Source organism: Nomascus leucogenys, chromosome 24 (assembly GCF_006542625.1).
Source record: "Nomascus leucogenys isolate Asia chromosome 24, Asia_NLE_v1, whole genome shotgun sequence".
In the NCBI taxonomy this organism is placed as follows: Eukaryota; Metazoa; Chordata; class Mammalia; order Primates; family Hylobatidae; genus Nomascus; species Nomascus leucogenys.
Genome location: NC_044404.1, coordinates 2,529,037 through 2,541,227, shown reverse-complemented (window position 1 = coordinate 2,541,227; position 12,191 = coordinate 2,529,037). Strand labels below are relative to the sequence as shown.

Below are 12,191 nucleotides of genomic sequence, written 5' to 3'. Positions count from 1 at the left end.
CCCCCAGCCCCCAGTACACAGGGGCTGCTGTGGAGATGACGCTCAAGGCCGCAGCCGCTGGAGGACCTGGGGTCTGACCAGAAGCTGGCTGCAGACCCTGCGGAGGCACGCCCAGGTAGTCAGGCAGGGAGCTGGGCCGAGGGTCCCCCACCCTGGGGAGGCTCACAGCCAGTGGCCCGCTTGTCCCCCACCCCTGCCCAGCAGGCGGGCCACAGTTACACCTCAGCCGGCCTTGCAGGGAAGTTTCCCTCACTTCTGGAAAAAGTGAGCGGGTCTTCTTGGCTGTGTCTCAGGCCCTCAAGGAAGCGGCCGCCCTCCTCCCTTCAGCTCGCAATCAGCGGGAGAAGGCACAGGAGGCCTGGCCTCCACTCAGCCTGGGCGGAGCTCAGCCACCTGCCTTGCTCCCAGTTCTGCCTGGAGTCCCTCCAGCTAGGAGACCCTCCCCATCAGCTCTTCCCGTGCCCCTCAGTCTTCAGGACTCATTCCTGTGTCCTGCTCTCCACCCGCTGTCTCCACCCCAGAGGAGGGATGTGGACAGAGGGTCCCAGAGAGCATGGGGTCAGCCAGAGGTGCAGTGTCAGGGCCCGGGGTGGACTTGAGGCAGACACCGGAGGAAGCACAAATATAACAGCCGGAACCCTCCACTCTCCAGGGAGAAGGGCCCGGGGTAAGAGGCAGAGGCAAGGACAGGTCAGACCAGATCACAGCGGGTCCTGGCCCCGAGCCCTCTGCCTCCTGCAGGCACAGCCCCTGTCTGATCCTGGTGGCCTGGAGCCCCATGGGGTGGGGAGCAGCCTGGTTTGGCTGTGGCCACCCTGCCCCCACGGTCTGGGCCTGGGCTGAGGGAGTCCCTGTGCCTCACTTCCCGGAGCCGGCCTGCCCTGCCGGTCTGTCTGCAGGCAGGTGGAGGGGGTTCCGGGAAGCTGGGGAGGCTGCTCTCACCCGGGGACCGCCCCTGCCCCCACCCGCCTTTGGGAATGCTCCCTCCTCCGCACAGTCCAGGCTTCTGCAGAAGAAGAAGGGCCTTTTGTCCCCAGCTGGCTGTGGTCATGTTTGACCCCAGGGAAAAGGGCAACTCCCGAGGCCTCTGACCCCACCCCTGACCCGAGCTGAGGGCAGGACGCCCAGGCCCGCACCCGGCGCCTTTTGTTGCCGTTTTCATGGATCTCACAAATGCACTCAAGCACACACAGCAACAGATGGACGGGGCGGTGAGGGGCGGCGGCGGTGAGGGGCAGCGGCGGTGAGGGGCAGCGGTGCGGGCCTGAGGCACTGCTCTGGGGTGTGCCTGAACCCCAGGACCCCCCCCCCACAACAGTAAGTGGGGCAGAGCAGGGGTCACCAAGAGAGTAGGGCACACCCAGCTCCTAGACTCGACCTGCTCACTGGGGTCAAGGACAGGTCCTGGGGGCCTCAGGGGTCACTTTTCACTTCCCAGGAGCCCAGGCCTGCCCCTCTGGCCCCAGAGCTGACCCCACTCAGTCCCCCGTGCCAGCAGCAGCTGGGGTGGCGGGTAGACACCTGGTGGGTAGCAGCCTGGGTAGGGGCGGGAGCTGCACCATCTGCGTCTGTCCATCCATCCCTCGTCTGTGTGCTGGGCACAGCCGCACCCCAGCCTCAGTGCTGGGGACACATAGGCGCCGGGCCAGCACTGCCAGGCTAGGAGGGGTGGGCCGTGACCATCCAGGAAAGATACGGTCTACTTGTTTTCCCTGTGAGAACGGGGTCACTGGGGACTCGCACACAAGGAGTACTCGAGGAAGAGCCTTGCAGGCAGAGAAGGAACCACGAGTGCCGAGAGCAGGGTTGGGGGGCAGGAGGGGCCTGTGCCAGGACTGCAGGGGCAGAGCAGGCTGGGGGCCTTCGGGAGGGGTGGCCGGGTGGAGGCTGTTGCCAGCCTCAAGAGGGGCAGGAAGTTCGTCACAGCGACAACAGAGCCCGACCCGGTGGGAGCCAGAGAGCAGCAGGCCTGAATGACCCAGGGTTTCCCAATAGCATTGCCCCTTCCTTGTGTGGGTCCCCTCACTTTGCCTCTCTGCTGGGACATCCTTCCCTGAAAGGGAGAGGAGGACCACATGCTGCCCCTTCCCCAGACACAGTCCAGACAGGATCAGGCCACGGCCCTGGGCAGACCCAAAACTCCCAGGGGCCTGGACCCGGATAGGGAGGAGGCAGCAGGGAGGGACTGACCTATGTCCACACACCACGAGGGACTCCCAGAGGCGGGTAGGGTGGGGCTGGGAGCAGGGGCCTTAGCCCTCAGACCAGCCCACTCACCCTGGGGAGTTCCTGCCCCACAGCCTGCCCAGCTTACAGGCCTGGGGGCAGGGGCAGGCCAGCACAGGCCGGAGGGACAGAGGGAGCCACATCTGAGGGGTCCCCCAGCTGCTCACACCGTCTGAGGCTGTGCTTGCCAACAACTCTGCTCCCAGGAAATATTTTGCAAATCAGGAAATGACACGGGGCAAGGTGGGAAGCTCACTGCATCCAGTGGGGTGGGGCCCCTTACTGCCCCCGTGCTGCGGCACGAGGCGTGATGGGGACGCAGATGGGACACACACAGCCACACACACACAGTCCGGGCTCCCATTTGGGCAGGGCAGGGGCCCCAGCCACTGGGAAAGAATGCCAAGCAGAGGTCCCCACAGCCACCCTGCAGCTGGAGAGCTGTGGTAGAGACTGCAGGAAGAGGGAGGCCGCTCCTGGCCCTCAGGCTGGGGGAAGGGGCTCTGGGGGAAGGGGTGTAGAGGCACCCTCAGGGTGGGGGCGGGCGTGGGGACCCAGGGCCCTGAAGTGGAGGGGTGTTGGTCATGGACGCCATGCTGGGCAAAAGTTGGGAGAGATCATGGGGTCCAGGTGGGGTCCTGCCCCAGGAGGGGCTAGAAGGGCTGGGCAAAGTCCAACTGTATACCTGGGCCTTGAGGAGGGGAACCCTGGCTGGGGGCCCCACCTCCCCCTCATTTCGTGCCCCCCTCCTGGCTTCCCAGATGGTGGCCAATAAAGAAGCTGCTTAGGATCCATCAAAGAGGCCAGGCAAGAACCCAGGGGAAGAACCCAGGGGCCTCAACGCGGGGCCCGTTCTGTCCTAGGGGGTGGGGCCCCTGCCATCCAACGTGGGGCCTGTTCCGTCCTGGGGGTGGGGGGGAGGGGCCCCTGCCCTGGCACACGGGCTCTGGCCTTCCTGAATCGCCCCCTCCTTGCTTCTCTTCCGCAGGCCGGGCCTCTGCTCTCCGGGGCTATGGCCTCCCACAGGCACGTTCCTACACCCCTCTGTGAACCGCCCACAGGCCCCCCCACAGGTGTTCCTCTGTGAGCTGGTCGGGCAGCTGGGGCTGGGGCCGGGCTTCGCTGCTCCGTGCCTTCAACCTCCCTGGCGGTGCGGGGCCTCAGGGTGGGCCTGGGAAGCTGGAAACACCTTTGGAAACAGCCGCCCGAGGCAGCTGTGGACAGAAGAGCCTGCCCAGCAGCCAAGGGAGCCTCTCCACTCAGCCTCCCCACCCCCACCAGGCCCAGCTGTTGTTTTCATGGCTCTGGGACCAGGCGGATCCTCAGCCAAGAGCTTCCCAGGAGAGCTCTCATCTTCAACCCCTAGTGGCGGCCAAAGCCAGCCCAGGCAGGAGGGGAAGGAAGGCAGCCGCGGCCCCGGGGAAGCCATCCTGGCAGCTTGGCCACTGGCCTGGCTCTTGTCTGACCAGGAAAGGCATCAAAGCCGGACTCGGATGGAGGCTGGAAAACCCCGAAACTTCTGCTGGACTCGACCCAGCCACACACCAGGCTGTGCTCAAGGCCACGGAATGAGCCACGACCCTGGTCACAGGCTGAGCCTTGACCCTGGCCCCAGACGGAGCCCAGACCTTGCTGATCACAGTCTGAGCCCTGCTGGCAATATGATGTACTAGATCCCTTAAAAGGCCTTCCAGCAACAACCAACTTCTGGATGAATTACTATGAGCGTACATTTTTATTAGACTGCTGGGTTTCCAAGAAAGTAATTATCTCCGAGGCTCCCCCAAATTAAACAGCAAAAACAAATAAGGCCAGGTGGGGTGGCTCATGCCTGTAATCCCAACACTTTAGGAGGCTGAGGCGAGAGGATTGCTTGTGCCCAGGAGTTCGAGACCAGCCTGGGCAACATGATGAGAGCCCCGTCTCTACAAAAAATTTAAAATTAGCTGGGTGTGATGGTGCACTCTAGTCACAGCTACTTGGGAGGCTGAGGCAGGAGGATCACTTGAGCCCGGGAGGGCGAGGCTGCAGGGAGCTGGGAGCTCACCACTGCACTCAGACTGGGCGGCAGAGCAAGACTCTGTCTCTAAATAAACAAACAGACAGAGTAGTGCGGAGGCCTGGATGGTGGAAGGCCTGATGGTTGGGAAAGCAGATAACTCCCTGGACGCACACAGGGACAGAGAGCCAGCCTGCGGCCAGGGAACAAGTATGTTTCTCTGCCTAGGGGCTGCTAAACCAGGGGTCTCAAAGGTCACTGAGGGGGCCGAGAGTGGTCTCACCTGGAAAAGGGGAATAGTCTCTGGAGGGAAGCATCCCTATGTTGGACCTCAGAATTGTCACAGGTAACAGCTGACAAACATTACCAAATGTTCAGAGAAACACCATGCTACTGATGAGAATCAGCAGAAACAACAGTCATAGATTTAGACTTCCAAAGACTAGGAAATTGGAATTATTTAGTACAGAACAGAAAATATATATGAAATATGTTTAAGAAGTGGAAACTGTAATCTAAAAAGCAAGCATGTACCAAGAGACCATTAAAAACAATCAGACACATTTTTGTTTTGTTTTGTTTTGTTTTGAGACAGAGTCTCGCTCTGTCTCCCAGGCTGGAGTGCAGTGGCGTGATCTCGGCTCACTGCAAGCTCTGCCTCCCGGGTTCACGCCATTCACCTGCCTCAGCCTCCTGAGTAGCTGGGGTTACAGGTGCCCACCACCATGCCCAGCTAATTTTTGTATTTTTTTTTTTTTTTTTTGAGACGGAGCCTCGCTCTGTTGCCCAAGCTGGAGTGCAGTGGCGTGATCTTGGCTCACTGCAAGCTCCGCCTCCCAGATTCATGCCATTCTCCTGCCTCAGCCTCCCGAGTAGCTGGTATTATAGGCGCCTGCCACCAAGCCCAGCTAATTTTTGTATTTTTTAGTAGAGACGGGGTTTTACTGTGTTTGCCAGGATGATCTGGATCTCCTGACCTCGTGATCCACCCGCCTCGGCCTCCCAAAGTGCTGGGATTACAGACGTGAGCCACAGTGCCTGGCCTGGATATGTTAACATAATAATTTAAGATAAAATGAATGAGTTAATCAGCAGATTAGACTTAGACGGAAGAGAGTAATTTGATGAGGGGGTAAAAGAAAACGGTGAGGATACAGAGAAGGAATTCGTGGTGAAACTGGACATAACTGTTGAGGGATTTCCAGAGCTGATGAACGTTGTGGACCTGTGGCTTACACCAAACGGGGTGGGTGTGAGCTCGGCACAGCTAGGACCCGCTGGTGAGACTGAGGAACACCAAAGTCAGCGAGGAGATCTTAGAGTCATCCAGAGACAGCCGACCGAGGCCGGCGCATGTCTGAGTGCGAGCCTGGCCATAAGCTGAGCCCTGCTGCCCACACCCTGGGCTTCTGGAACCCTGGGCTTGGCCAAGCGTGGGCGTCTCCCCTGGGAGCCCCAGAGCCCCGGACGCTGGAAGCCGGGACCTGGGCAGGCGCGGGAGGCCTTGGGGCTGGGGCCTGCGCCCCTCCCCTTAGGGCCGCCTGCCGGGCTCTGCCCTGCCCTCCCCTCCCCTGCCATCCCCTCCCCTGCCCTCTCTTCCCGTCCTCTCCCCTGCCCTCTCTTCCCGTCCCCTCCCCTGCCCTCCGTGGCGGGGGCGGGACTGCGGGCGGGGGAGGCCGGGGTCGTAGCCTGGAGCGCTGCGCGCCCAGCCAGGAAGGGGCAGCGGGGACGACGCTCAGTTTTCCGGGCCGGGCCACGCGATGGGGTCGCGCGCGAGCTCGCAGGCCTCCCGGGGTTTCGCAGCGGCCGCCGGGTCACACCCAGGCGCAGAGTTGCTCGTCCCCGTCGGGGCGCCCCGGGGGGCGGCGGGGTCCGGGCGTCCCAGCGGGCGGAGGTAGCAGCGGGCGGAGGCGCCGGGCCAGGCGGGCGCGGACGGCCGAGGCGAGCACCAGCAGCGGCGGCAGCGAGAGAAGCCCGAACACGATGAGCGCCGCGGAGCCGCGATCCGAGAACAGCGCGCGGCACCGGGGACCGGGAGCGGGGTGGACCTGGGGGCCAGGCGGGCCGTCAGTGGGGGGGCGGGGCGGGGTGATGGAGGGGAGGGAGAGAAGAGGGGAGCAGAGCAGGGTGATGGAGGGGAGGGGGAGGGGTGGGGGCAGGGCAGGGTGATGGAGGGGGAGGGGAGGGGGCAGGGCAGGGTGATGGAGGGGAGGGGGAGGGGTGGAGAGGAGAGCGGGCGGGATGATGGCGGGGAGGGAGGGGCAGAGGAGGGGGGCGGGGTTGGATGATGGAGGGGATGGGAGCAGGGCAGGGTGATGGAGGGGAGGGAGAGAGGAGGGGGGCAGGGCAGGGTGATGGAGGCGAAGGGGAGGGGTGGAGAGGGAAGAGGGCGGGATGATGGAAGGGAGGCAAGAGGGGAGCAGGGCAGGGTGAAGGGAAGGAAGGGGAGGGGGTGGGGAGGGGGCAGGGCAGGGTGATGGAGGGGAAGGGGAGGGGTGGAGAAGGGAGAGGGCGAGATGATGGAGGGAAGGGAAAGAAGAGGGGAGCAGGGCAGGGTGATGGAGGGGAGGGAGAGAGGAGGGGGCCAGGGCAGGGTGATGGAGGGGAAGGGGAGGCGCGGAGAAGAGGGGATGGGTGGGTCAGGGTGATGAGGGGGCGGTGAGGGCCGGACGGTGGGCGGGAGCAGGGTGGAGAGAGGAGGAGAGAGACAGCTGGGTGGAAGAAAGGATGCAGGGCCGCGGCAAAGGGAGATGGAGGGGTGCAGGGCGGGAGAGAGGAGTGGGCGATGGAGAAGATGAAAGAGCAGGGGCTGGACGATAGAGGGGCCGTGGCGGGCTGAGCAGGGCGGGAAGAGGGAGCGGAGAGATGGAGGAATGAAGGATTAGGGCCTGGGCGAAGGAGAGGCAGGGCAGGGAGAGGGGAGAGGGCGGGCCGCTGTGGGCCAGGCAGTGCTGAGGGGTGAACGGGAGATCTGGGACGCAGCAGGTAAAGGGCTGAGCAGGGTCCCTTGAGGGAGGCTCAGAAAAAGCGCCCACTGCCGCGTTCTGCCCGCTTCTGCCCTCCTGCGGCCTCCCATCACCAGCTGGCTCCAGCCCCCATGCCAGCAGAAAGGGGCCCGGGGCCATCTGCCTAAACCCCGGGCCCCAGACCAGGCCACAGCCCACTCCGAAGGTGGGGAAGCCCCGCGCTGGCAGGAGGGCCTAGGAGGGGCCGTGTGTGTTTGGGGAGGGGCTGGGGGCTGTGGGTTAGTGAAACTTGAACATTTTCATCTTCTTTTCCTGGAACCCCGTTCTCTCCCCACCCCCACCCAGCTGTCCAGGCCCTGGTAGCCCCTGGTACAAGGCCGAGAGGCCTCAGGGAGGGGACAGAGCTGTCCCTTGGGTGAAAAACAAAAGCCCTTCTTTGGCTGTGGCTGGTGGGGGTGCTTGGGAGAAGAAGGGGCTGCCAGGGTGGGGCACAAGTGTCTCTGAGGACAAGGGGCAATTCTGGAAGGGGGCACAGTGCCTTCAGCCGCAGGGCATGCCCACTCCCCAGGACCCCAGCTAGTCCCCCGCCCACGGGGCACAGGCTCACCCTCGAGTGGCACAGGAATCCCAGGTAGACAACGGCCGCCGCAGGCAGTAGCACCAGCAGGAAGGCTGCGGCAGGCAGCAGGAGGTGCAGCAGGAGCCCGGCCAGCAGCTGGCCGGGCAGCAACAGGGGCCCCGACCACCCTGGGCACGTCAGGGCTGAGGCCTGGTGGTCAGGAGGTCCCCGGGGCAGCATGGGTGCTGTGTCGGAAGCACCACCTCCCCCCTCCTCCTCCTCCGTCTCCCTCCCCTGCTCACTCATGCTCCTGCTGCTGCAGGCCTGCAGCCCGGGCGGTGCTCAGTGCAGAGTGGTGCTCCCCAGGGCTGCCCTAGAAGACCTTTAACCCCGCCCCACGTTGCAGCCAGTCCACATCCCCCAGCCAGACTGTGGACCCTGGCTAGGGAGGTACTTCCCTGATGTCTGTCCCAGAGCCACACCTCCACCTCAGTTTCCCCTCTGCCAGGCAGCTGCAGCTCCAGCAGCGCCAGTCTCCAGCCCCAGCCAGCTCCTGGTGCTCTGGGCAGGCCTCGCAGGGCCCTTCCCACCAGGGCCTCTTCCCTCCCTGTCCCGGGCGGGGCTGCAGCTCCCCCACACAAAGACCTCATTTCAAAGGGCTTGACTCTTGACAGCTGCCCCATCAGTAGCTGCCACCTGGAGGCCAGGCCCCCACCCCTGTCCCAGCCCCAGCCCCGCTGCTCCCTCATCTGAACATCTTGTCGGTGCCCTCCGCCTGCATGTCACAGTGGATGAGAGGACACCTGGGATGCGCGTGAGCCGCAGGGTGTGGGGCCCATACACGGCAGGCACTCAGCAGGCTGGGCAGGCACTCGGCAGACACTCAGCAGGCTGCCGGGGACCACAGGCACCCTTGTGTCTGAACCCAGCCATCTCGAGCAGAGGAAAGGCAGATTTTCCAGGACAAGAACCTGTGTTCCATCTTTTTTTTTTTTTTTTTTTTTTTTTTTTGGAGACAGTCTTACTCTGTCACCAGGGCTGGAGTGCAATGGCATGATCTCAGCTCACTGCAACCTCTGCATACCTAGTTCAAGTGATTCTCCTGTCTCAGCTTCCCTGGTAGCTGGGACTACAGGCACTCACCACCACGACCAGCAAATTTTTGTATTTTTTTTTTTTTTAAAGTAGAGACGGGGTTTCGCTGTGTTAGCCAGGATGGTCTCGATCTCTTGACCTTGTGATCCGCCCACCTCAGCCTCCCAAAGTGCTGGAATTGCAAGCGTGAGCCACTGCGCCCCGCCCATCATTTCTAGTCAGGGGCAAAACTTTTCCTATCCAAAACCCCAAGCAGTTTCTCCGAACGTTACTCCCAACTCTGACTTTTTTTTGAGACAGGGTCTCACTGTCACCCAGGGTGCAGTACAGTGGTTCAATCACGGCTTACTGCAGCCTTGATCTCTTGGACTCAATCAGTCCTCCCACTTCAGCCTCCTAAAGAGCTGGGACTACAGGCACCTACCACCACGCCCAGCTAATTTTGGTATTTTTTGTAGAGATGGGATCTTGTCACGTTGCCCAGGCTGGTCTGGAACTCCTGGCCTCAAGTGATCTGCCTGCCTGGGCCTCCCACAGTGCTGGGATGACAGGCATCAGCCCCTGCGCCCAGCACAGTCCCTGATGTCTGTCAGTCTCCCAGGGCTTTATTGCACATCAGCAGTTCCAGCTCCATTTTGTTTTCTTTTCTTTTTTTTCTTTTTTCTGTCTTTCTTTTTTTTTTTTTTTTTTTTTTTTTGAGGAGGAATTTTTTGCTCTTGTTGCCCAGGCCGGAGTGCAATGGCACGATCTCGGCTCACTGCAACCTCCACTTTCCAGGTTCAGGCGATCCTCCTGCCTCAGCCTCCTGAGTAGCTGGGATTACAGGCGCACGCCACCACGCCCAGCTAATTTTGGTATTTTTAGTAGAGGTGGGGTTTCACCGTGTTAGCCAGGATGGTCTCGAACTCCTAACGTCAGGTAATCCGCCTGCCTCGGCCCCCCAAAGTGCTGGGATTACAGACGTGAGCCACTGCACCCAGCCTCCAGCTCCATTTTCCTTTTTTTTTTTTTGAGACAGTCTCGCTGTCGCCCAGGCTGGAGTGCAGTGGCACCATCTCGGCTCACTGCAGGCTCCGCCCCCCGGGGTTCACGCCATTCCCCTGCCTCAGCCTCCCAAGTAGCTGGGACTACAGGTGCCCGCCATCTCGCCCGGCTAATTTTTTGTATTTTTAGTAGAGACGGAGTTTCAGTGTGTTAGCCAGGATGGTCTCAATCTCCTGACCTTGTGATCCGCCCGCCTTGGCCTCCCAAAGCGCTGGGATTACAGGTGTGAGCCACCGCGCCCGGCCCAGCTCCATTTTCATAATTAATTGACAGGAGTAGGTGTCTGTGAGCTGAGCCATTCCCTGTGAGGCCCTCTAGTGGGCTCCATCCCTTCCAACACGTTCCAGGCCTCTCCAGCTTGCCTACTTCCTTCAGACGTGTGAACAGGAAGGACAGCGGTACCACGTGGCGTGTGACGTCTAGCAGGGCAGCAGAGGCCTCCCTGCAGTGTCCCTACAGCGCCAGGCACGGTGGCTCACACCTGTAATCCCAGCAATTTGGGAGGCTAAGGTGGGTGTATCACCTGAGGTTAAGAGTTCGAGACCAGCCTGACCAGTATAGTGAAACCTTGTGTCTAAAAAAAAAAAAAAAAAAAATTACAAAACTTAGCTGGGCCTGTTGGCACGTGCCTGTAGTACCTGCTACTCGGGAAGCTGAGACAGGAGAATTGTTTGAACCTGGGAGGAGGAGGTTGCAGTAAGCCAAGATCAAACCATCGCACTCCAGCCTGGGTGACAGAGCGAGAATCCATCTCAAAAAAAAAAAAAAAATTAGCCAGGCATGTTGGTGTGCGCCTGTAATCCCAGCATTTTGGGAAACTGTGGAAGGCGGATTACTTGAGGTCAGGAGACCAGCGTGGCCAACTTGGTGAAACCCTGTCTTTACTAAAAATACAAAAATTAGCCGAGCATGGTGGTGGTTGCCTGTAATCCCAGCTAATTGGGAGGCTGAGGCAGGAGAATCACTTGAACCTGGCAGACGGTGGTTCCAAGTGAGCTGAGATCACGCCACTGCACTCCAGCCTGAGTGACAGAGTGAGACTCCATCTCAAAAATACAAATAAAAAGTTTTAAAAAGTTGCAAAACCTCTGCTTTCTAAGTGCCCCCCAACCAGGTCCCTCGCTTATTCATTCAACAAACACTGCTGAACTGCTACTAAGTCCCAGGGACTGTCACCGGAAAAGGAGGTCCCGATCCAGACCCCAAGAGAGGGTTCTTGGACCCCACGCAAGGAAGAATTCGGGAGAGTCCACTGAGTAAAGTGAAATCAAGTTTTAATAGGAAAGTAAAGGAATAAGAGAAGGGCTGCCCCATAGGCTGAACAGCGGCCTGGGCTGCTCCACCAAGAACTCTTATTATTGTGTCTTGATATGTGCTAAACATGGTGTGGATTATTCCGGACTTTTCCGGGAAAGGGGCAGGCAATTCCCGGAAGTGAGGGCTCCTCCCCCTTTTAGACCATCTAGGGTAACGTCCCGGCGTTGTCATGGCAACTGTAAACTGTCCTGGTGCTTGTGGGCGTGTCTCTCTCATGTTAATGTATTATCATCAGCGCATAATGAGCAGTGAGGACTGGCTGTAGGTTTTGGTGGTTTGGGGCCAGCTTCTTCACGGCATCCCGTTTATCAGCGGGGTCTTTGTGATCTGTATCTTGTGCTGATCTCATCCTGTGACTAAGAATGCCTGACCTCCAGGGAATGCGGCCCAGCCGGTCTTGGCCTCATTTTACCCAGCCCCTGTTCAAGATGGAGTCTCTCTGGTTCGAATGTCTCTGCAGAACCATTCCAGGTTCTTTGGATTCACGGCCAAGGGGCTGCGGCCTCTGCCCCTCTGTGCCCCACTGTGTGTGGGTCCTAGAAGCATTGCAGAGGCAGCTGTGGCTGCCCCAACTACGGTGGAACCTGGGAGACGGGAGTCTTGGGAGGGGCCTCCTGGAGGTCCATTCTAGCCTCTACCTCTGGGAAGCTGGCGTGAGGTAGTTTCTGTGGCCTCCCTGGCCCTGATTAGGACGGGACTTTCCACCCAGCCCCCAGAGCTCCTCGCTTCTTTCCTGGTCAGCCTTACAGGGCTTCCCTTCTAGAAGAGGAAGACAAACATTTAAATAAAATAAACACATAGATACTTTCCTATAGTGATAAATGCTAAGAACAAACTAAAACAGGGTTAGAGACGCACGTTGCCGCAGATCCATCTGTGGTCAGGCTCTGGGAAGGTGACGGATGAGTAGCCTGATGAGGTTTGCGGGGCAGGGTCTGTGTGGCTGGGAGGGCAGTGGGATGGGGTCCCTGGTCCCTTGCCTGGA

General features: G+C 60.3%; 1 protein-coding gene across 1 annotated transcript; it reads right to left on the bottom strand.

Moving 5' to 3' along the window:
- Positions 1 to 5,200: 5,200 nt before the first annotated feature.
- TMEM88B (transmembrane protein 88B) lies at positions 5,201 to 8,283 on the bottom strand. Its single transcript, XM_030805474.1, has 2 exons — positions 7,799 to 8,283; positions 5,201 to 6,273 (listed from the first exon to the last, which is right to left on the bottom strand). Exons 1-2 carry the CDS (start codon positions 8,054 to 8,056, stop codon positions 6,040 to 6,042), a joined length of 492 nt encoding a protein of 163 aa, XP_030661334.1. The 5' UTR covers positions 8,057 to 8,283; the 3' UTR covers positions 5,201 to 6,039.
- Positions 8,284 to 12,191: the final 3,908 nt, after the last annotated feature.